We start from the raw sequence: 23513 nt of genomic DNA, 5'->3' as shown, positions 1-23513 counted from the left end.
AAAAAAAAAGAAAAATATCTCTATACAACATCATTGCTCTTCTTCCTTATGGCTTTCTTTATCCCACAAGAACGCGCAGACTAAACAACAGGCACAAATCAAGTATTGTTTTCTTTCATCCCTTTGCCTTTCTCTATAAGTTACTCTCTATGGTTTGCTGTATTGCATAACGTTGCGCACGCAAATGCGTGCAATGTTTTTTTGAAGCCAACGCTCCTTCCCATGTTAATATGGACGTTACTCTTGCATTACCTCGACGACATCGCCATTTTGAAGTTGATAGTGTTGAAGTGGGTGCCTGTCCTGAAGGCGTTGGCCATTCGCCCGCATAACACAACGTGAGAGGGGTATCAATGTTTTTTGCTGAACCAGTGCTCTGAGTCGCAGCACCTTTTCTGTTTCTTGAATGCGTAGCTCCCAACGGACTGACTTCTCCTTGTACAACATAACAAGACGCAAGGATTCATCACGTTCAATAATGACGACCTCCGGTGACGCATCATTCCGCGAGCTAAGCCCCAACTTTGTGCTTCCTACCGTAGCCTTTGGATCCAACAAAACACCATTCATCCTCCACTCCTGACAGGACGCGCGGATTCCAGTACTATTCTGCACCATCACCATCACCTCTGCAATGGAGTCGTTCACGTGCGCTGTTACGCTAAATGCCCTGTTACTATGCTGAACACGTGCTATAAATCTGCGCCAAACGCCAACATCTTGAGGATTAGAGTTCGATGACCCGGCCTCCTCTCCACGAGGCGCGACAGGCACTGCGGCACCACCACGAGCTTCCTCACCAGATTCCTCCTTCGCCGTCCCTTGAGCATTTGGTCCGAGTTCCACGGCCACATCCATGCTGCCCTGTGCCGCCTGTTCATCACCTGTCGTAATGGGTACACCAAACTGGTACCACATGGCATAGTTGTTAATGAAATAACGCATGAAGTCGTCAAAGGTGATGTACACACCATCGCCAAAGATGTCGTCAACGCGACGGGATACTTCTTTCTCAGGCATATCAATTGTTTTCCCGATAAGTGCGTGATCTAGAATGAAGACGACGTCTTCCTTCGTTATGGCCTGCTCCATGTCGCGACGAAGGGCAAAGAAGCAAAACCGGGCTGCATCTTGCACTGTCATCTCCTTTGCGTGGAAAGCACACGTTACAAGAAACTGCTTTACCTGGTGTTGCTGTAGTGTTGTAGTCGGTGCATGGTTGAAGTATACTGCCGCAACCCCATTCACGCCGCCATCGACGGCAATGCGACCCGCAAGGACCTCCAGGAGGTGCCGCACATGCTCTATAGAGGGACGTGCCCCAACAATGCAATCATGGCGCCACTGCCGCTCCGCCACGCGAGCAATATGCTGCTCAGATTCCCAAAACAATGGGTAGTAGGCACCAGGCGGTGTATTGGGTGGTGCGCGTCCCCACTCCTTTGCCACATGTGCAAACTGCGACTGGTGAATGGGGTTGTTAATTTCCCTACAACCCTCAACGGTACAGAATGGTGTACTGCCATCAAGAGGTCGTTGTGCAAGACGTATAGATGCCAGAAGAATGCCTAAGTCAACACCACATGCGGTTCGCACGGGAGTTGTCCACCATACATCGCGCTCCATGGCAAAAGAGGCCATCGGGGGAACAGGCAGTGGTACAGCCACATCATACGACTGGGGACGAGTCGTTGTGTCGTGGAAAGTGCAATGAACGATGGCTCGCTCAAGCTGCGCAGCGCTTTGAATTGTAAGAAAAAGCGGTTTTGTCCCTTCAAACAAAAAACGGTCTTGCCCGCCAAACTCCACAGACGTCGTGTACTGTGTGCGAGGTTGGTGGACGTTACCAGCTACGAGCCACGTTGCCCGCAGCACGAGTCCTATGGGAAATGTAGGTACGCTTACCGATGGTTGCAACGCAGTGATAAGGGCACCACCGTGCGGGATCAGACTGACTCGCCACGATATATCCACGAAACCAAAATCGTCAACGCCGTGCTTAGCAAGCAGAGCCACATCAGATTTGAATACGGGGTCGTGCTTGTCGTGTTTGTTGCGTGGCTGTAGCATGATGCGTTGTGGCTCCGTGGAGCTGCTAGGGACGTGCAAAAGAAACGGACACACGGCCTGACCGTATCCCTGTTCTTGTGCGTCGGTAATTGTTATCAATACTTGATGATCAACAAACCGCTCATCAGGATTGTCATCCGTAGATACTGCCGCAGCGGTTTTACGAAGCAGCAGCCGCGATTCTGGTCTCATAGTCGACCGACGGCACTGTGTGAAAGGTATCACAAACCGTATGATTTCACTGAAGTTTGGCTTTGAGGTGAAGTGCAGCCGCCTCGTTGAACCAACGGGACGCTCGTTTTTAACTATTCTAGTACTCTCTCCAACTTGAGTAACACCCCCGCACGGTCGACGTGTGTCCGTTGCCACATGAAGCGTAGAGACGCTTACGTGCGCCATCGGGTCACATTGAAGCAAACGTGCCGTTTGTAAGAAGGCGCTGTGAATTGTGATTTCAACCTCGCTGTCGAACTCAACTTTGAGCGGTGCATATATATTTCTCGGGGATGTCGCAGACATCCTTAATCGACGTGACAGCAAACTATGGACAGCAATGAAGTTGTTCAAAGTTTAGCAACACCAATGGGGAACAACAAAAAAAAAAAGAAAGACCAAAAAAAAATATTGATGATGCCAGTACAATTCAGTGGAAAAAAAAAAGGAACGCTCCTCAAACATGTAAACACAGTCGGATAAAGGTCACATTAACACACACAAACACACACACTAGGTTTCAAAATTAAAAGGAATTCGTGGATGCAGTCAGTGACCCTCCAGCACTTCATATAATGGCAGTGGTGATAAAAATAAAAAGCAGGCACATGAGTATTTCAACGTGGAAAGCGAAAAATGTCTTGCGTGGTGACGGTAGCAGCTGCGTGTGTACATACGTAGGGTGAGTCAAGGAAATGTTTGAGGAAAATCAAGTGAACCTCATTCACTCATTCCTTTTCACACCTGAATGATCCGCCCGCTCCCCTCACGACTTCAGTCCATCCTTCACAAACCTCATCGTCTCCTACACTATTCCAAACATTTGTATGTGCACCTCACTACACGCTTTCCCCATAACCCGACTATTTTATCATCCTTAGCTGATGCAACAAGCAATAGAAAAGAAGGGAGAAATAAAATAATCGGAGGACACAGATTCTCCCGTGCTTCTCCTAGTGGAGCCGAACACACTACATATTTCCGTTGGTCCCCATTACAAGAAGCACCCGTGGCTTCTTCGGTATGGATCCCCGACAATGGAATGCAGGAAGGAGGGGGTTAAAAGGGGGAAAAAGACAAAAAAGAAATAAGGTGTTTTTTTTGTGTGTGTGTTCGCGTGTGTTTAAAAAAAAAAGGAGAATAGAAGATGCAGACTTCAACAGGGGAGAAGCTAAAGGAAATGGGAGAGAAGAGAAGGGAAGGGAAAGGAGCTTCAATGGTACAAAGGCACACATGCCTACAAATATATTTGCAATAAAAAAAAGATGAAGCTAACCATACACGACTTTGTATGCCGGTACCAACTACGCAAGCAATTTGGTGAACATCACTGTACAGTAGTTAGCACTTTCTTTTCTTAGTTATTCACTTTCCTTCACATAGCGCACAGCTAAGGACAAAACACGGACACGAAAAGACATTTATGCTGAAAATTTGAGATAATATTGGCAAGCTGTCATGCTGCTCCAATCAGCGTGAGGGAAGCGCACACAGTGGGTGGGAAACCAAGTCGCAATGCCTCTTCCTGGGCCATACGGAGTGCCAATGCGTAGGGATACCGCATGCGCCACTCGAGGGTCATGGACAGCTTTTCGTAGTACGCGTGTAAAAGTCTCAGGTGTGCAGTGGTTACACCTGTGCCGGGCGGTAGATCCACACGGATGACACGCGGATAACCGTACTGCAAGCACAATCTTGCGGCTATCCCGGGCTCTTCAACTGAAGTCATCGTTGAGCGCTCATTTGTAATAACTACAAGATCCAGCGTTTCCGATAGAGATGGATTGCCGCGTATAACATCGGCAAGTCCGACCATGCCATCGGCAACTTTAAACTTATGTCCGACAGGGTCACAAAGCAGCATCAGAGCTCGACAAGAGGGGGAACCAAAAGCGGACACAAGCTCCTTACGCGTGCAACCACTGAAAACGGTCCAAGTGCCAGCATTGCTAGTGTCTCTAGAAGCAATTTCAGTATCATGGTCGTTTGATGTGCCGCGCAGCTCCCCTAACAAAGATACGGTACTTCTGGCAGTGACAACTGAGCCCATGCTTGACGCCACACTCACTTGCGCAGTCGGAATCGGCTGGGCCGGAAATGAACACGACCCTAACTGGCTGCTGGTTTTGAGCGTGGTCTCACTTGCTATCCACGGTTGCGACGACACACCCTGTGGAAGGAACGCACTGCGGTCCTTCTGTGGAGCACCAAAAAGCGTCGGTCGCTTATTATGTTGCATTGTCCTAAGAAAGTTCACCACAGTTGGTGTAACGAGTACAGTATATTGCTGACCCAGCGGTATTTCCTTGTCTCCGCGACCGACAAGGGCAGGAAAGGGCACTTGTAGCAAAGTGGGATCAACAACAAAAACCAAGCACTCCGCCTCATCGGGTCTGCAATGGGACCTCTTCAACAAAAAACACACAGGCTCCCAAAGATCTGCATGAAGATCGTGCAGGGATTGAAGAAGTTCGTGTTCTCCTGAGGTCCACTTACAGCTACTGTCTGGTGATGTGACGGAGCCGTCTGCAGTAGCACCGTTGTTTTCGTCAGGTATCATCCGGTGCCCATCCTGTTGATTTTGTGACTGTGGTGGAAAACCCCCCGAATGATAGTTATTTAGTGTGTACGGGTGTACTAGGCATTCCAGATAGAAGCTTCTGCACGCGGGACGAATAATCACGCTATGCTGTGTGGCGAAATCGGCGAAGTAAAACACAAAGGTGCAATGTGGAAAAGAGATAAGCGCGAGGTCGATAACATCGGCAGGGTTCCTGGGAATGGTGCCCTGCCGCCCTGCCACCGTCATCAACGCTAGTTGAGTAGCTGCCTCAATGGTTTCTAGCGCTCGGTGAAAGCACTTTGTGTGCACAGCTGCTGGGTTAGGTGACTTCGTAGTCACTCTGTCTAGGAACTCCCTGGTTGGAGCCTCGGTCGGTGCTCCGTCATCATCACCTGCTTGTATATTGACGGGACTTCCACCAGAATGGCTGCCTTCAGATGCTGCGTCCGTGTGATATGTTTCAGCTACAGAGGCACATGTTTGTTTTGCCCTCAAGTCAGCCAATTTGCCTCGAAGGACTGGGGTTGCATTGGTGGTTGCAGCATCCCCACTGACGTTACTAACGGGAGGGGACACAGACGGGGACAAGCCGCAGAGGTCAGATGAAGGTAAGACAGGCTTCTCTGTGATTGTAGCCTCATCACTACCGCATCCGTTGGTTACATCCCTTCCGCGGCTAACACCAAGAGTATGCACAGCCGTGTCATCCTGCTGCAGCACAGAGGCCATGTCGACGCCAACCATCGAGCAGTTCAGTGGTAGTTCTTCGCCATTATCGCAGTCGGTCAAGAATCTTTCATCCATAGCGGTATTCCCTCCTTCGCTGCTACCTTCGCTACTTCCGCTGTAAACACCGCTACTACAACTGTTACAGCAGTTATCGTGGCTTGCACTTCTATTTTTCAATCGTCTCCTTGCGTGTTTTTCCTCTTCCTGTAGGAGTACGTTTAGGTCACCGCTTTCACTCATAACAAAATATTCGTCCCCTTCGTTCTCTTCACCTTCCCCTTCGCTGCCTTCACCGGAGGCGGTGGACAGTACACAGGGCGAGACAACGTCATACCTTCTCACAGACTGCGAAGAGGGGAAAAAGCTATCATTCATGGCACTTGGTCGCTTCTCTTCCCTCGCGCAGCGCGTATCATCAAGGAGTGGCACCTTCTCATCATTTAGGTAAAACTGGTGGACGAGCCAACGCGCAGATTCCATTGCGGTTCCAGATTGCTCCTGTGTCATGTCGGGCACCTCTGCGAGCGCCGAAAGAACAGCTTGGTGATGTCGCTTCGCCTTAAATATCTGGCCTGCCGTGGCATATGCAGCTGCCAGAGATGCATTAGCATTTGCCAACTCAACAAACTTTGACTGCTGCCGGGCCACTTGCGCCCACTTCACCAGAACCTTAACCGCTTCTTGTGTTGCACCGGAGCCAAGTAGGGCACGTGCACGCATGTTAAAAAGCTCACCCTTTCTTTGAGCCCCCTTGTCCTCAACTTTCTCCCGCTCGTCAAGGAGCTTAACACAATCCTTGTATTGGCCAAGTTGAAGATGAGCGTCAGCAATTGCTTCGAGAGCGAAACATCTGTCCTCTAGGGCATCTTCACCTTCCGCCGCAGATGCCAGATTGTTGAGTTCTCTTGCAACCTCAATCACATCTGCATATGCACCGCGGGTTTGTTGAGCCTCAATAATGTTTCGAGTTGTCTCACGGCTGATTTCCTCGTCGTCGTACACCTTTGCCAGTTCACTAACCTGGGACCACTGCTCTGCCGCAACATCTGTTTCACCAGTAGCTGTATGCAAGCGGGCGAGGTGAAGACGAGCGTTGTATTGCAGCAGCGCGTCACCAACCTCTGTTGAGTTCTCCAACACCTGTCGGTAGTAATGAATGGCGGTTAGTGGCTTCCTTAGTGCAACATACACCTCAGCGAGCTTCGCTAGTACTAACGATTCCTTTATTTTAAAGTATTTCTTTATGCGGTCTTGGTCTTTTCCCCATCGGGTTGTCTCCTGAATCTGCATTACACCATCTGTTGTAAAGGGACACTCATTGATACCATCTCCAGGGCGGTTGGAAAGACCATCCATCTCACTACCGGCGCTATAGATGGAAAGGGCATCAGAGTACTCTTGCAACGCTTCTTCCCATTTTCCCAAGCTAACCAACGAATCGCCGCATGTGATACTAAGTAATGGATGTAGTGCATTCGCTTCGCGCAACAATTCCAATATGCCGTTGTACATGGAAGAGTCCACCATTAGTTGCTCCCCCTTAGGGTACACCACGGCGCTTTCCGCAATTACCGATACCGCCCACGTTTTCAACTCTTTCAAGAAGGATCTTGCACGCTCCACCTCTCGATAGCCACGCTCCCCGTCAAACTTGCTGAGGCATTGTGCATGAAGGTCACATGCTCTAAGTCTTACGAGCATTGTCGCCGTGCGCTCACTGATTTCTCCAGCGGTGAGAGGGCGACCAAGTGGCTCCAGTGCACTGGTCCAGAGCGGAGGCCGTACGGAGCTGGAGTTCGACCTCTCTTCGATTAGTGGTTCCAACAGAAGTGCTGCCTTCCGCGGCTGTCCGAGACGAAGCAGCGCTTTGGTTGTAACAACAATGCCAGAGGCGACACCAATCATTAGCGTAGAGGGGATGACAGCCTTTAATTTTGATGTCCAACGGTGCAAAATACCTTGCGCTGCGTAAGCACAGTTTACGGCATTGCTAAGCTGTTGCCGCCGCTTCTTCACGTTGACTTCGTGGTCCGCCTGTTCGATATAGGCAAGTGCAAGATTGCGTTCGCCTTCCGCCTCCATTTTATTAAGTTCTATCTCCTGATGCACGGTGTCTGTGGCATCTGCTGCTGCCAAACACGGTAATGTCACTGGGGAACATGCACAATTTGCAGTGGAATCCACTGTTGGTGCAGTCCGTGAAACGGAGCTGACAATTTTTTTAGCACAGTCAACCGCCCGCGCGAAAAAGCAAACAGCTGAGTTGTGCTCCACTCCGAGAAGTTGTTCCCCCCTTTCTTTCCACGCGTTGTATTGCTCTTCCAATCGCCCCGGTACTTTTCTACACGTTAAAAGGTGGATGTACTGGTGAAAGTACATGTTAGCGCGTGTGACCTCAGCGAGACGATAGTGAACACGCCAACTTAACTTTAGAACCATGAGCTTCACTCGATAGATGTTCCTCCGCAAAGCGGCATAACGGCTGGCCACCCCGTTGATATAGACAGGCAAAACGTCCTTCAGTGCTTGCTCGCAGAGTACCGCCTGTTGTAGGACCGTTTGCACAGTGCTGGTAAATGAAGTACTACCAGGGTACACAGCCTGTATCTCAGCCAGCAGTTGCAACGACTCCAGGTAATTCACCCGGCTAGCAAGGCAGTGGCCATGGGTTGCACAATATCGCTCGCTTCTGTTTACATTTGCTCGTCCAATCTCAATCGCACCGGCATAGTTTCCGGCAGCAACATACGCATGTACGATAGCTTCATGAGCCCTTTGGCAATACCAAAAGGGAAATCTTTGTATGGGCAAACTGCAAGCCCGACGAACATGTCTGACCGCTTCAGAGAGTGGCTGGCCAGCGCCGTTAAGGCACTGATGAGCACGAATGCATAACACCGTCGCCCACGCCTCGTGCAGCATCACTGGCAATATGAACTCATCCCCACACAAAAAAGCATATTTATCGTTCTCAGCGCAGTGACCAACCGTAACAGTACCATCGCTGTCGCCGTCCAATGCCTGAGGCGGTGAACAACTGTCCACGCACTCAACTTCCTCGCTTTCAGGCTTGGTATCTTCCTCTGTCCCAGTGCTAACACACTTCATCCGCTCCACCTGCGTAGAAACATGTTGTTCGCACCACAATTTTTCCAAAAAATGAAAGATGTCCCTTCTTTTCACTTCCTCCCAGTGCTTTGAGCAAATCGCATACGCACTGACCATGCAACAGAGGGAAACGTTTGTTGTGTCCAACACTTTACCAGGTCTATTGCCCCCCTCCAGTTGGAATACTTGCAACGATTGCTCCAAATAGCAGACCCATGGCGTTACAATACACTGTTTGAATGTTTTCTTCACCTTTTCCACCATGTCATCTGGAACGACATCATCTCCGCCATGTGCTTCGGGAGTCGTGTCAGTCAACGCCTCAGTTTGCTGCAGCGACTGGTTTTGACCATCACTGTCATTGCTCCCGATTGCCGGCATGAAAATAATTTCCGGTCGTGTGGTATCCACATCAACCGCAGTCTTGTGCTCGAAGTTGGCACCGTAACAAAATTCCAGCATAACACACTGTAGGAGCTCATGACCTGCATGATTGTTCAGTATCCAACTAGATATAATGGCCTCTGCAATTTCCTTCCGTCGCATGCCAAGGGCCTCCTTGAGTTCTTCCACCACTTGCTCCCACCGTAGAGGAGCCGTGTCGATCCACAGTTCTTCAAAGTGCAACACATACTCTGCTTCCGATGCTCCTGCTTCTATTGTGGGACTATTTGGCTGGGTGGCTCTTTCCCGGTGCAACTCCAACTGACTCCGCAGTACCTTCTGCAGGACAATCCAAGTGGTGATCGCTTGAATTCTTGCCACTACCTCTTCTGCTCTGTTCAAACTTCGATTTGAAATATCTCCATCAGGGTCGCCTGGGTTTGATTGGCATGACGCGAGGTCTGGTACCGACTCCCTTCCAGTGGATGAAATGGATGGCGGCGCCACGTACGGATCGCTTTCAAAATCAACACTCTTTTCATCTGTGGCATTCGTCGATGGAGCGGTCTCCAGCAATTCCGTACCGATGGTGGTTGTGGGTGGTGGGGTCACCAACATTGAGGGGTGCTGAAGCTGTATTTCCTCCCTAATTTTATTTATGTAAAGAAAACGATCAATGCTAAGCATGATGCTGACCAATTCGTACAGCAAAGCCCTACGCTCCTCTTGTGTATAATGTGCGACTGGGGTAGCTGCTTCGCCGTTGCGTGTATTGGCACTCGCAGCAGCGGTACCATTACTTGTTTCACTAATTGTGATGGTCACTTCTTCCCCAGTAGTGTTCGTTGCAGCCTCGTGTGCAACCTTCTCGGTGGTTGAAGGAGAAACTCCCTCGCTTTCCCCGCTCTCAATGTTGCTGGAGTTCACGTCTGTGTTGACAAACTGTGGATGCGTAATCACACATAACTCAAGAGCAACGAGGGTCTCTTCGCGTTCTCGCTTCAGCTCGTCGTCTGTCGAGGATGAGAGGGTGCCGCTGGTCATCTGCCCTCGCTCCGTAACATTTTTAATATATTCAAGAGCAGCTTGTCCGCTTTCTAGCGACGAAACAAAGTTTTTCCCCTGCTGTCCTCGAAAAAGCCCAACGAATGTATCACAATAATCACCGCTTGTACACTTTTCACTCCCCGAGACAACATCAACCTGGCTCGTTTGCCTTCTCCAAAATTTTGTTAGTTTCCTAAAGTTCATGCTTGCGCTCTAAACAGTAATACTGAAAAAATTCATAACAGCATGCACAAACAAACAAACAAACAGGCAAACAGGCAAACATATATATATATATATATATACATCAGATGGTGGTGATGGCAGTGACAAAATCAGTAAAATATGGGCACAACAAAAACAGAAAGGGAACAACAGTGTTGAAACGACTAGTGGGCGATGCAACCTCATGTCTTACCAAAATGATGTGTGACTCGTTGAATACCAGCGCATTGGAACTAACCGATCGTTTCCCAATACGTACACGAGAACAGTGGCTTAGAGAGGTGCGCATCGGCGTTTTTTTTTTTCTAAATTCACTCATTTGAATATGATGGTGCGTCCCTCAAATCCATAATATTTATAATAATAATAATAAGAACATTACCACCGCATCGGATTTCCCAATCTTCCACAACGTGTATGCATATATACGAATATATTCTTTCGCTCCCCTCTCAAACAAGTGGGCAGTGCAAAGCTAAATCAAAAAGACGAAAAAAGAAGCACCCCCGGTTGTAAGTGTTGTGCTGTGCTCTCTTGGACCACGCACAAGCAAAAAAAAAATAAGTATGAGATTCTTCTCCTTTACATGCCTCTCTCTCCAAGTCGGACTGCACCCAACAAACTACGTGGCTGAGCATCGCTTTCTCTCTCTCTTTTAATTTTCATTCTTCTCATTCCCATCTATGTGTAACCCGCTGGAAATATATATATATATATATATAATCTTCCTCACACATACACATTCCACGGCACGTCGCTCAAAGATGACAACACCACCGCAATACGGGAAATGAGTGGGTGAAAAGGTGGAGACCGGCATGTTTGAAGGGAAGAAGGTGAAGCAGCTTCATCATGAGGTGGCCACATATGGTTAATAAACACTGCAAATGAGGGCTCACGGAAAGAAAATTCACGGATCCATGCTATGGAAACCTTCATGACGATTACCTAAAACGACATTAATCGCCTCAGCCGGAGTTTATATGCGTCACGTCACGCAATTCCCACCCGAAATACATGTGAAAAAACAAGAAACTTGTGTGCACTTCACGAAGTAAGGTAGGAATCAAACATCAAGCAGATGAAGCTGCAGCACCACTCCGCTTACGCCACACTTCCCACGGCGGCACTTCATGAGCTTCACGAGAAATGTGATCGAGGTAAACAACCGCCCCTTCGTATAACACCTTCTCCCATCCTGGTGGAAGTCGCTCACTACCGCCTGGAGTCTTGCACAACTGAATGTAGAGTTCCCCTTCAGTGAGGCCATCCCCATTCGTGGTTCCCTGCGAGGCTAAAGTGAAGGGATGTGTTTTGTACAAACTAACATCTTCAGACCACCCCTCCGTTCGAAGGCGAGTGCAGTCACGATCATCTGTCGTATCGGGAGAACGAGTGCGATGGACAGCGGAACCCCGTTGCGACATGAGTCTAACTTACCTGTTTTGAGTCTAGTACAAATCCAGAAAATTGACCCCTCTGCGCGAAGTGTATGTGTGCTGGTAAATACACGCGGTTAGTTGTGTCCTATTTTCTTTGGTGCTTACCTTTGGCATCAACGGTAACGACCAGGATGCAGCCAAAAAAAAAACAAATGATGAAAAACGCGGTGACAGGGTGGAGATAAGGAAAGAGTAACTAAGTTCGACTCTTGCATAAAATGACTATTATGTGTGCCAATTGAAGCCCGTGATACCCGTGACATGCATACCACACAGGTCAGCCATTCTTCAACCACAAGGGTGTAATAAAAACCATCTAAAGTATAGTTCATCCTTTCACACAGTAGTGTGTTAGTTAGGAGAATAGGAACAAAAAAAATTCAACAATTTATGTTGACCATTTCAGCAACCAAGAAAGTCACGGTTCGTTTGTACATAATAGGGGATTCCTTCCCTTGTTTTATCCACATAAAACAACTTCCACATACAGACGCGTGCATACAAAAGCACCAGCAATGCAGTGGCATCATTTAATAATGAGCTGTACTCTCCACAAGCATACACACCAGCAACTTTTAGTGCGCAATGGACTGTAAACACACCCAATAAAACCAACCCGATAGTTTGCAGCGTTGCTCCCCCCCAAGTTTGGTGGCGCGGGCTGCCTTCAGTATTTTCCGCCCACGCCCGTAAGCGAGTGATAACAGCCGTTTAGCACACGAAGTTCACTTCCACAAAAAAAAAAAGAGCAATACCAAGTGAAAAAAGTCGCACTTCCCTCAGCTAATCAACGTTGCACACGTTGTGGTGGGGCGGGGTTCACAGGATTCTCGTCGTGTAACTTCGAGGCATGATCCCTTCCAAAATCTGATATTAACTCGGACTTGTTACAATAAGACACCTGAAGTCGTTTTCTGTGTCCCGTGTTGCAACGGTTGTGAAGTCCGAGGATGGCGAAGTCCGCTTCCACCGTGCTTCCATATTCCACGAAGGCGCTGCCTTTGCTTTTTCGTGTGTCCTTGTCACGAAGTATATTAACGTGCAGCACATCACCGTAGAAATCAAAAAGTGCATATATGTCATCTTCGGTTGCGTTAAAGTTTAGCTGCCCAACAAAAAGTCGAGCCCGCGGTGGCATACTGGCAATTCTCACAAAATTAATTAGTTTGTCCCGCTTAAACGGTTTCGTTGTTTCTGGCAGTGTGGATTTTAAAGAGCGAGAGGTAAAGCAGAAGATACGGAGGAATGAGTAGTGAGAAGCGAGAAGTACGCAGCTAAAGGTACGTAAGCCACAACAGTTCTCAAGTGTTTCATCCCACTTCGATGCAGCTCAACAGCAAGCTGCATGGTACATGTAACGCAGGGGTGTGGAAAAGACCACAACAGAAAGATTTTAGAACGAGAAAAACACATATATGTGTTGTTAGAGGAGCAAATCTCTTTCGAACACCGCCCTCCTACACAGAGACACGTACAAGATTCAACATTAAACCCATTACATGCAGTCTAATTCCCATGTACAGGAGGAAAGAAAAAGGTCGATCATTGTTTCTGTTCCGCGGTGTTATTTGTTAGCAACTGGTGAGGAGTAACCGCAGCATGCATCGATAACACAAGTACCCATCTCAACGCCGGAAGATTAGCCCTCCTCACGATTAAGATAGTGATATCACGCAAATATAAGATAAGAAATCCAACCACAGAAGCAGAAGCGCTACAATTGGGAAAATATATCGTCAAATTCCAGAACCAAGTACATAGTCATTAGCGGTATATCTCAACTGCTATTCATATATTAACAATATAAGCTACTCCCTCAGCTAGTCACCGTTGAACACGTTGTGGTGGGGCGGGGTTCGCAGGGTTCTCGTCGTGTAACTTCGAGGCATGATCCCTGCCAAACTCGGATATCAACTCGGACTTGTTACAATAAGACACTTGAAGCGGTTTTTCGCGCTCCATATTGTAGCGGTTGTGAAGCGCGAGAATGGCACAATCTGCCTCCTCCGTACTTCCATATTCCACGAAGGCGCTGCCTTTGCTTTTTTGTGTCTCCTTGTCACGAAGTATATTGACATGAAGGGCTTTCCCGTAGAAATCAAAAAGTGCATATATGTCATCTTCGGTTGCGTCAAAGTTTAGCTGCCCAACAAAAAGTCGAGCCCGCGGTGGCATACTGGCAATTCCCACAAAATTAATTAGTTTGTCCCGCTTAAACGGTTTCGTTGTTTCTGGCAGTGTGGATTTTAAAGAGCGAGAGGTAAAGCAGAAGATACGGAGGAATGAGTAGTGAGAAGCGAGAAGTACGCAGCTAAAGGTACGTAAGCCACAACAGTTCTCAAGTGTTTCATCCCACTTCGATGCAGCTCAACAGCAAGCTGCATGGTACATGTAACGCAGGGGTGTGGAAAAGACCACAACAGAAAGATTTATCGAATCAATCCATCCAAAGAGGGGGAAAACCGGTGGAAATGCGGTCAGGGAAACGACAGTCTATGAATATGTATCTGTGTACTTCAATGGACAAATCAGTATATAGAAAGAACATACTCTCATCACGTGCACGGTTTTGTTAGAAAGGGAATCACACAGGATGCGAACGGGAGTGAATGAACTTTTTGTTTGGCGTCACATGGAGCGCTCCCTTCTCCTCTTAGGAAAGAGAAAGCGCCAGCTTGCGCCCTGCAGCCTCCTAAATTTATAGCACCTCTGTGGTTGAAGCTCGTTCACATATCTTGCCTTTGCTGCATTCACAAACTTTCCTTCCGTTATTGAACCTATAATTCTGTCCTTTTGTATTTTTGAAAACAACGACAGCAAAAGACATCGGATGGAAAGGGGAAAAAGTACGTAATAACTATAGAGATTGACTAAATCGTTCGAACACCAACTACAGAGTCTCGTGTTGCGTGGAAGGTACCACACCCTCCCATGTTTGCATTTTCAATTTGCCTCTTGCCTTGTGCGGATCCAAACAATCCAAAAAAAAAAATGAAAAAAATTAATGAAGCGAAGGAACAAAACGACCACGGAGAGTGCTGTGACTTCAAACTAAAAAGGAACACACGGGACGATAAGAATTTACAACGCTCAAACCGATAGGAAATGGGGAGGTTTTGAGCTGACACACATCCGTGAGGAAACGGAAAACAGAAACGAATAAAAGTAATCGCTTGCAACCATACTCATTTTCCAGAGTTGCAGCATGGTGATGTTAAGAAAGAAAAGGACGTACACATACACACACACACCTCCACAGGCATTCGTATATTTCCTTTCCGGAAAACAAAATAAAAACAAACTGACAAACTTTGACCAAAAGTCAATGAAGACAATATGAAATAGTAGTTGATGGAGAGAGGGAAACAATAAGCGCACCCAAGAGGTTAATATGAGCGAGACAATCATCAGACACGACCCCGACACTGTTGTAAACACTCGCCACTACCATCCGGCCATCGATGGATAATCTTCAATTGTTAAAAGCGGTCGCCTCATGGCATCGCCCAGTGAAACATTTATCATTTCATGTGCCTTTGCCATTACGAGTACTTCTCGCTCAATATCCAAGGCACTGTACCGCAAAAACGGTTTGAGATCCGCCTTGCTGTCAGCTAAAACAGCCCAGCACGCATTAGCCAATGTTATGTGTCGCCGTGCAAGCAATGCTGCAAGCCGGTCAACGGCCAAGATTAGTTCCGCCAAACCACATCCAACAACATTGTGATAAATTGACGGCACGTGTCTCCATGAATCGGTAGAGCTTATGCTCTCTTCATGATTAACCACTGCCTCACCTGGTATCGCACTCTGCTGTGGGAAATCGAACAAATCGTCTACCCATCGTGTCAGGGGGTGTACTTCTCCCGCTTGTCCTGAAATCGTTGCATGAAGACCTCCAGCGGGTGATGGAACAATAAGCTCGCCGAAACGGTGCGGTGAATTCCGGTAGTTTGCTGCTGCAGGTGCCGATGCCACCTCTTGACCTGATGTGAGAATAAGTTCAGCAGTTGTGTGGTGAAGAAAGGGCTGTTTTGCAGGGACGCCCGGTGCCCAGTGAAGAAGAAAAGGCACGGCATGAAGCCGCTTCCGCCAAAGCACCGTGCGCCACTGCCAAAGCAGATGGTGCTGCTCAATAACTGGTGAAAGTACATATGACGGCACCGTCTTTCCGACAAAAGTGGAGGAATGTGACGCCTGCAGGCTCCGCTTGGGGGAAACAGACATTCGAAATATCGTTTGTGCTGGAGTGCGGAAACGGTGCAAAAACTCAGTGTGATTACAGCACTAATACAATTAGAAGCGGAGAGCCTTCTTCCTTTGGTATATATATGTATATTCCTCTTGTTGATTTTCTGCTACTGCTTCCACAAGGCCAAGAATCCGTTTAAGTGATCGTCAGGAAGGATGCTTTACCTCCTAAAGTTTTGACAAAGAAGGTGTGAGGAGAGAAGAGAGAAGTGATAAATATGACCCCCATCACTTTTTCCCCTTCTGCTTTGTCGAAAGATTGTCCTTCCACCTGTCTTTTTTTATTTTCCTGTAATCGCTTACACTTCATGCAACCAGTGGTAGGGTGCACCGCTGGAATCAGTTTTCCCCGTTCAGACTCACAACTTCAATATATTAACATTAAAACTTTCATCTACTGCTTACCACCACACCGGCGGTGCAAACGACCTCCGGGCTCCTTCTATTTCGTGACATATTATCCCGCTTAAGAAAAAAAAAACATATGCGATGACAAATAGCCGTTACATCTCCGTTCCCCCGTCCCCCCTTCCTTCGAGTCAAAACATACAAACGCGTCCCCTCCTTCTCATTCTCCAGCGTTTTCCATGGAAGAAATATACCTAAGAACAAACGCACTCAAATATAATTAGAGGTCAAAAGGAAATGATAATAACAATTTTTTTTAAAAAAAAAAAGCAATCAACAAAAATGGGAACTAAAGGTAAACTGGCATATAAAGGGGGACTTTTTGGTGGGTGGAGAGTTACTGAATGGAAAGAAAATGCAAGTGGGAGCGAAACCGCAATGTAGAAAAAAAATGAAAGAGGAAAATCGGTTTGGAATTATGTGATTGGGGGGGGGGGGAAATCCCAAAACAAGGAAACCACAGAAACAGTTTAGTGGCGCTCAAACAAAATTTCCTTCTTCGTCTCCACCTGTACGATGGGAAAGTGGGGGGGGGGGAGGGGAAACACTTGCATGTACTGAGGGAACAAGTGCTGCAAGAGAGAGAGAGAGACGGGGGAAGGGGTAAAATGCGTGTTAATAGGGGAGATTGAGTTAAAAGGTAGGAAAAACAAAAGAAACAAAAAAAGAAAATAAGGATGGAACATGCAGACGCACGCGATGCGCCCTTTTAGGGTTCCCCCATATGGGTGTGCGAACTGTTACATGGTCCATACCATTCGTCGAGTCTTTTCCAGTTACGTGCCGTCTCCCATCCCTGAATTCCCTCTTTCCCGTACGAAACTCGTAAGCGAGCGAACAAAACAAAAAAGGGGAAATTTGGGGAAAAGGAAATAGTAATAATAGTAATAAAAAGGGAAGGACGACGAGCACATCGAGAAAGAGAGATGACATCAACATCCCTGACGAATGGGTTGAAAGAGAAAAATAAAAGACATTACAAAGGCAAATATTGGTGCGCGGTAAGAAGTAATACAACAGAAAAGAAAGAAAGGGGATGCAATTAAAGAACAGGGATTTTAAACCCCCGTCCATACTCCCGAACAGCTGTGGATGCTGGTAAAATGGGAGCAGTGGACAAAAACAAAAAAAGAGTTAAAAATCGATAAGTGGGTTCTCCACCGCACACCAACACCTCAAGACGCAAATAAACAACTCACGGATTCCGCGGTCGAGGAGAGGAAACGCGTTAAAAAACAGTTGAACGGCGAAGTAACCGCTTCGAACGAAATATGACAAGGAAAATGAAAAAAAAAATAGAGCAAAAAAACCCAGCTTCACCCCCTCTCCCCCAGTACATGATATGAAAGAAGTACCACAGCACAAATCCAGGACAAGCAGATCAAACCAAAAGTATGCGACAAAAACACAGCATCAAATACCCTGCACAGTTTATTTCCCAGAACCCCTAGCAAGGCAGAAAACAAAAACAAAAAAAGTTGTTCGCAAGTGCCAACACACGCAACAATTGATCCTTCCTCAGTAACTACATATACTACACGTACTAACCTATATACTTGTGCATTCAAATATAATCGTATACTTCCGTATGCATGTACGTTTCTACACACAAACAAATGTTAATATTTTATTTTTCTTTGCAAAAACCAAAACCAACGAAAGCAGGAACCCCACATGCTGGGGAAAAAAAACATCAAGAAGGTGTTATCTCGTCACCGTCACCTCCTCGCTACCTACAAAGAACTGAAGCCACGGTATATCCCTTGTAAATCGCCACCACAATAACAGAAAAGGGAAGAATGAAAAGGGACTGAGACGCCGACGGTTTAGGCGTGGTGATCGGTTTACCAATATATTCATAGTAGTCCTTGAACTCACCAACGAACAGCATCACCTGAAGTGCCAACAGAAGTAATGGAAATAAGCAAGTAAGATAAAGCCTCCAGTTTCCAGTTCGGACAAAGGCAGCAGCAGATTTCACCTTCAATATTAATATTAACAACATTACCGGAGTTAAGGCCAGAGCAATGTGGAACTTCGGTGCAAGTGGATCACGACCAGAAGGACCATCGAAATACAGAGCTAGAAGGACGATTGTCGAAATTATCAGCCATTCGTACAGCGCCTTCAACAGTCGCGATGTAGTAACCCACGCAAACCAGTGCCGCTGCCCGGGGTGCATATTAATATAAATGTCCGGCAGTGACTTCATAGCGATGGCAACACACAACGGTATTGTCAGGACGATCCACGGCGTGTTGAATCTCGGGTACAAATCACGACGCAGAGTGAAAACAACGGGGAACACGATATAGAGAAGCAGGTCAGAGAAAAGACGAATGTAAAATGGCACGTCACTACGGACTATGTAATATCTATCATAGTCTGTGAATGAGTTGGCGATGACGTCTAGTGCATACGGAGCGTAAGCAGCGGCTGCGACCCAATGCGGCGCTGTGATATATCCATCGATACGCAGCATCACCAGTATTAACGCCACGCATAGAAACACCAATGTGACGGCCCTTACCGAAAGCCTCACCAAATACATATTCTCGTCCCGCCTAAGGAGTGGGAAGTGACGGGGCAGCGCTAGCTTGTGAGTCCCTTTTTTTCCAAAATCGAGAGGCACTAACATTTGAGAACCAGAAATACTTTCATAGTACTCGTCTCGCTTAGCTGAATATGCCACTGGCGCTGGGTCTGAAAAGTTTTTCACATCGGGGTCACTAAACCTTGCATGAAAGTCAAAAACGGAGTACCTCCATCCTTTTGACACTCCAAGCACAACCAGCACTCCATTGTGCCACACAATTTCCCATCCAGAGGCAGTTCGTTCCGTTTCCGCCCGCATCCGTCTACGTATCTTCGAACAAAGCCACTTCTCCTCATCTTTCATTGGGACACCCAGAAACGGATGACTTAAATATGGGCTCAGTGTTAGTAGTGGTGCGAACACAACACTCCCTTTAACATTGTCTTTTCCGACGAAAGATTGCATAGAGAGGTCGTATACCGTTAGTTCATACAGCCTGTTAAGTACGGTTAATTTCCAATCATCCAAGTGCATACTCCATATGCCTGACTTACGTGAGAACCGGTAGCAATCACGCGGGGCATGAATCCAGACGGCATGAATCGGTGTGGGATGGTGCCGCCGCTGTTCCCCTTCAAGGCGTTCCATTGAATTAAGAATCGATGATGAACAGCGCTGTAACGCAGAGATGTATGGATCCTCATGGAAAGCACATCCAAACAGCTGTTGTGGGGTGAACGACCGAAGGTTGCGCTTTTGCCGCGCCGAACCACGCACCCTGTTGCTAATTATTGTTGTTCGGTATAAATGGCTTGTATGTGGGTGTTGAGAGCGGGGGTGTGCAGCCTCATCTTCGGAGCTTGAGGAGCTTTCTCCTTCATCCGCTCCTTCCTCGTGCAAGTCCTCGCCAGCAACAAGAAGTTGGGGGGCTTCTCTGCTCGCCAAATATCCCTCCCCACCTTCGGGAATGGATATGGTGTCCAATTGCTCAATGAGATGGGCCCCATTGACCTGCGCATCTGTGGTGCAACCCCCCTGACCGTCTTTTGCCTGATCACACTTTCGACATGATGGAGACACCATCAGAATCGAACCGTTTTCCATTCCGAGGACGAAAAAAGCATGCGAAGGCGACAGTGCCACTGCGGACGGGTGGAGCCGCTTCACTGCAATCCCATCAAGGAGGGGAACGCTATGAAAATGCTCTCGGTCGTCCGTAGAGACCTCCTGGTATCCCCCGGAAGTACAGTCGCAACCAGCAAGTAGATACCCCACAAATTTTGAAATAAACATTACAAATGGCTTGTGGAAGTAAGGGTGTCCGTCCCTTTGCGGGCACCACCAGGAAGACTTGTACGGCGGGAGGTGCTCCTCCCGCTGCCGTTGACAATCTACCTTGCATGTTCCCTCATTTGACCTTTTACTGAGCCATTCTAGATGCTCCGGTAATAGGGGACGCGGTTGAACGAATGCCTGCAGCATAAGAGAAGAAACCTCCACCAATGGTCTCAATATCATTGGTGGAGAGTGGTATGAATACCCCTTAAGAAAATACCACGTCCCATAACGCTGCTCACTTGGCCGCAAAGCGCCTCGTGATGTTGCTGCCTCTCGGTGATTCTGGTGAATAACCAATATTTCAACCTCTTCCAGGCGACGATATAACTTCTGCTGACAGATTAGTACGTTGTGTTGAGAGGCGCACAGAAACAATGCATCTCCCTCCTCGCACGGGTGCTCTGCTGTAGGTGACTCACAACGCTTAAACACCGGTGAGCTCAGCACGGACGCAGCATGTATTCCTCCGCTGTAATTTACTCCTAATGTCCTGCAACCTGATTGGGTCAAAATGAAAACAGCCACTTCGTGTGTGATCGCAACAGTGCACATCAGTCTCGCCTGCTCGTTGAACACTCCAAAAACGTGTCGCTTTATGTCGATTCTCTCGGTGGAATTAATTGTGATTGAAGAGGGCCTGAAGTCGGTGATTCTATCTCCCCTTTCCCCTTCCAGGTGGTTAGCGGTTACCTCAGACGCAGCAGTTCCTACTCCTTCGTGCTCAATGTCGTCAACAAGCAGCTCAAATGCTCCGTTACCAGGCCCACCGGCAATAGAAATGATATTCCCGCCGTTATTGCCACTCTCCACATCGTTATGCCCACCGTTAATACCATCAACAGAGTTGGTGGCAGACGGTCTATGGGATTCATTCGCAGAAGCTTCACCGCGAGTAGGACCCGCTCGAGGTCTGTTTACACTGTTACTCGCGTTTGACAACTGATTTTGCAAAATGTTCAGTACTGCCACATCCTCCTTCGTAAGGTGTGCATCACCGGCAGTGGCTCTCGGAAGAAGGGATGCTGACACGTCTCGGCCACAACTTGCCACGATGATACGACTAGTGTCGCCATTCGCGCCCTCACCAAACAAACGCACTTTAGACATCACTTCGTCTTCACTCCACCTGTAGTCCTCTAGCTTAATACCGTCTCTTGTCATCGTCACGGAACAAGCAAGAAACTCGCTAGAAATGGTGTAGTTTCCCACCACCTCAATTCTGCTAGGGATGCTACGGCAAGGAAGATCAGTCTTACGCCACAGTTGATGTGAAGAACTCTCAAAATCCGCTTCAGATGCAGTGCGATGCGCTGCAGCCTCAATTCCTATGCTGTTCACACGCCAAAGTGTGCACGTGCCGCTCGCCAGACTGATGTGGAGCGCATCCACGTAAGGGTCATAATACATTAGACACACATATGCAGGAAACGCAAGCTCTTCAAAGGGAGCCCACATGTCCTTAAGCGAGTCGTTTTTTCGCGATACAGTTTTGTGAGAGAGCGCATCTTCACACAAAGGCAACCCCCTGTCACGCTTGGCGTAAAACTTCACTACATCTGGTGGGTCATTAATGCAGAGTGTTCCATCCGGTAGGAAAACGGGCGGCACTCCAGTCCGCAACGTACAACCCAAATTTGTTGGGTTGAACCAGTTCCTACGTATATTATACTGCGCACGGCGGCAGTCTGAGAGGTGCCCGAGCCATTCCTCCATTGCGAGCCGACATAACACCCGCGATCGCTGAAGCTGCACCCACAGGGCTTGTCCCTCCACCGTCGCCTTGCTTATGGTATCATTGTTTGCTTCTTTTCGGAGCCACATCACCACGTATGCTGAGAGCCACTTAGACCAGGAGCGCTCCTTATTGCGTAGAACGGCCTCACGTTCTTTTATCAGTCCTGAGAGAGTTTGAAATCCTACTGTCGGTTCCATGAAACTACGGGGGAGTGACACGGCGAATGTTTCCTGGACGCTGTACGTGAGGAACACGTCGTTGAAGGTACGGCAAACCAACCTCATTTTCAACATACCTTCTGGTAGGAGGTAACTCATAATGGTGAAGAGGAGCTGTGGAGGAAGGTTGCAATTCCGCTTCTTGCCGCTTTCACCCGAAGCACAAGACCAATGTTGGCCTCTCCCCCTCGCGCCGCGTCGTTTTGGGAGTTTGCGCTCAGACCACAGGGAACAAAGAATAGGTAACCCGTAAAATGCTTCAGCTCCTAACATCTCAGCCATTTCCAGTGATCCGGCTGAACTGGGTCCTCCTAAGGGGTTTGTTGTAGCTCTAGATGGCAAACATCCTCCTGATAATGCACCCTCGCTGCAGCTCCCCCGCATAGTGGTTTAATATCCTTCCTTCCTATGCTATTCTAGTACGACCCAAGAATACTACGTTCACTTTACTTTTTCACAGATTATATCCCCCTTTAGGGGAGATACACTACTGCTAACCCTTCCGTCTGCGGTTAGGAGAAGGACACGGACGAAAAGTAGTAAAAGCGTAAAAACACATGCATTTCGACAAATATAGATAAATATAAGTACATTAGTTACGAAGGATGAGTGTGACTGGAAGGCGTAACCGATACGGCCACAATCAACAAACCCAGTACACACACAGGGTCGCAGCAACCACAGGAAAAAATGAGATACACGCATATTTGCAACTATGCAGAAACGTGTAAATATATAACGTATATCTCAGGTCCGCTACATAGCAGTAATAAAGTAAAAAAAAATAAATAAAGATAAACGGACGAAAGGGAAACAAGAAGTCAGTAAACCAGAGAGTACTCCACACGCAGTTGTCCCTTAGGGTACATTTACACACATAAATTTAGCGCTCGCACACTGGGCGTGGAGGTGTATGAATGGAATAAAACACTGCCCCCCCACACACACACACACGTCGCGTAATTTCATTTTTATTATCACAAAGGCTATTGTTGATATGTGAGTGGTTGTTTCATTTTCTCTTTTGTCTCACGTGGCCCACGTTCTGATGTGCGCATCTGGCACTGACGATAGAGAAGAAGTGAGCAACCCAAAAGAAGCAATTAAAAAAAAAAAAATTGCCCCTGTCCCACTCGTTCTGCGTGCGTTCAATGCAATAACCGCAGGGGAACTCGGTTATTTTACTACTTTCACTCACACTTTATCCTCCTTAATCCCTTATTCCCCTCCCCTCCCCAATTACTTG

General features: G+C 47.6%; 7 protein-coding genes across 7 annotated transcripts, besides 6 other annotated features; all 7 read right to left on the bottom strand.

Annotated features, from left to right (window-relative positions):
- Nucleotides 1–237: 237 nt before the first annotated feature.
- Tb10.389.1610 (hypothetical protein, conserved) lies at nucleotides 238–2589 on the bottom strand (the record flags this gene model as incomplete). The annotated part of the gene is made up of 1 exon (XM_818325.1): nucleotides 238–2589. The coding sequence occupies one exon, from the start codon at nucleotides 2587–2589 to the stop codon at nucleotides 238–240; it is 2352 nt and encodes a 783-aa protein (XP_823418.1).
- An 868-nt stretch (nucleotides 2590–3457) lies between these two features.
- Nucleotides 3458–3493: a sequence feature (CT-rich).
- Nucleotides 3494–3739: 246 nt separating this feature from the next.
- Tb10.389.1620 (hypothetical protein, conserved) lies at nucleotides 3740–10318 on the bottom strand (the record flags this gene model as incomplete). Its single annotated transcript, XM_818324.1, has 1 exon — nucleotides 3740–10318. One exon carries the CDS (start codon nucleotides 10316–10318, stop codon nucleotides 3740–3742), a length of 6579 nt encoding a protein of 2192 aa, XP_823417.1.
- A 46-nt stretch (nucleotides 10319–10364) lies between these two features.
- Nucleotides 10365–10398: a microsatellite.
- Nucleotides 10399–10422: a microsatellite.
- Nucleotides 10423–10687: 265 nt separating this feature from the next.
- Nucleotides 10688–10712: a sequence feature (AT_rich).
- A 328-nt stretch (nucleotides 10713–11040) lies between these two features.
- Nucleotides 11041–11061: a microsatellite.
- A 351-nt stretch (nucleotides 11062–11412) lies between these two features.
- On the bottom strand, nucleotides 11413–11766 carry Tb10.389.1630 (hypothetical protein, conserved; the record flags this gene model as incomplete). Its single annotated transcript, XM_818323.1, has 1 exon — nucleotides 11413–11766. The coding sequence occupies one exon, from the start codon at nucleotides 11764–11766 to the stop codon at nucleotides 11413–11415; it is 354 nt and encodes a 117-aa protein (XP_823416.1).
- Nucleotides 11767–12568: 802 nt separating this feature from the next.
- On the bottom strand, nucleotides 12569–12919 carry Tb10.389.1640 (uncharacterized protein; the record flags this gene model as incomplete). The annotated part of the gene is made up of 1 exon (XM_818322.1): nucleotides 12569–12919. One exon carries the CDS (start codon nucleotides 12917–12919, stop codon nucleotides 12569–12571), a length of 351 nt encoding a protein of 116 aa, XP_823415.1.
- Nucleotides 12920–13605: 686 nt separating this feature from the next.
- Nucleotides 13606–13956, bottom strand: Tb10.389.1650 (uncharacterized protein; the record flags this gene model as incomplete). Its single annotated transcript, XM_818321.1, has 1 exon — nucleotides 13606–13956. One exon carries the CDS (start codon nucleotides 13954–13956, stop codon nucleotides 13606–13608), a length of 351 nt encoding a protein of 116 aa, XP_823414.1.
- A 1269-nt stretch (nucleotides 13957–15225) lies between these two features.
- Tb10.389.1670 (hypothetical protein, conserved) lies at nucleotides 15226–16008 on the bottom strand (the record flags this gene model as incomplete). Its single annotated transcript, XM_818320.1, has 1 exon — nucleotides 15226–16008. One exon carries the CDS (start codon nucleotides 16006–16008, stop codon nucleotides 15226–15228), a length of 783 nt encoding a protein of 260 aa, XP_823413.1.
- A 672-nt stretch (nucleotides 16009–16680) lies between these two features.
- Nucleotides 16681–16709: a sequence feature (AT_rich).
- Nucleotides 16710–18169: 1460 nt separating this feature from the next.
- Tb10.389.1690 (hypothetical protein, conserved) lies at nucleotides 18170–22651 on the bottom strand (the record flags this gene model as incomplete). The annotated part of the gene is made up of 1 exon (XM_818319.1): nucleotides 18170–22651. The coding sequence occupies one exon, from the start codon at nucleotides 22649–22651 to the stop codon at nucleotides 18170–18172; it is 4482 nt and encodes a 1493-aa protein (XP_823412.1).
- Between the last annotated feature and the right edge of the window lie 862 nt (nucleotides 22652–23513).

Source organism: Trypanosoma brucei, chromosome 10, assembly GCF_000002445.2.
Source record: "Trypanosoma brucei brucei TREU927 chromosome 10, whole genome shotgun sequence".
Lineage (NCBI taxonomy): Eukaryota > Euglenozoa > Kinetoplastea > Trypanosomatida > Trypanosomatidae > Trypanosoma > Trypanosoma brucei.
The sequence above is the reverse complement of the archived record's forward strand: the minus strand, read 5'-3'. Positions and strand labels throughout refer to the sequence as shown.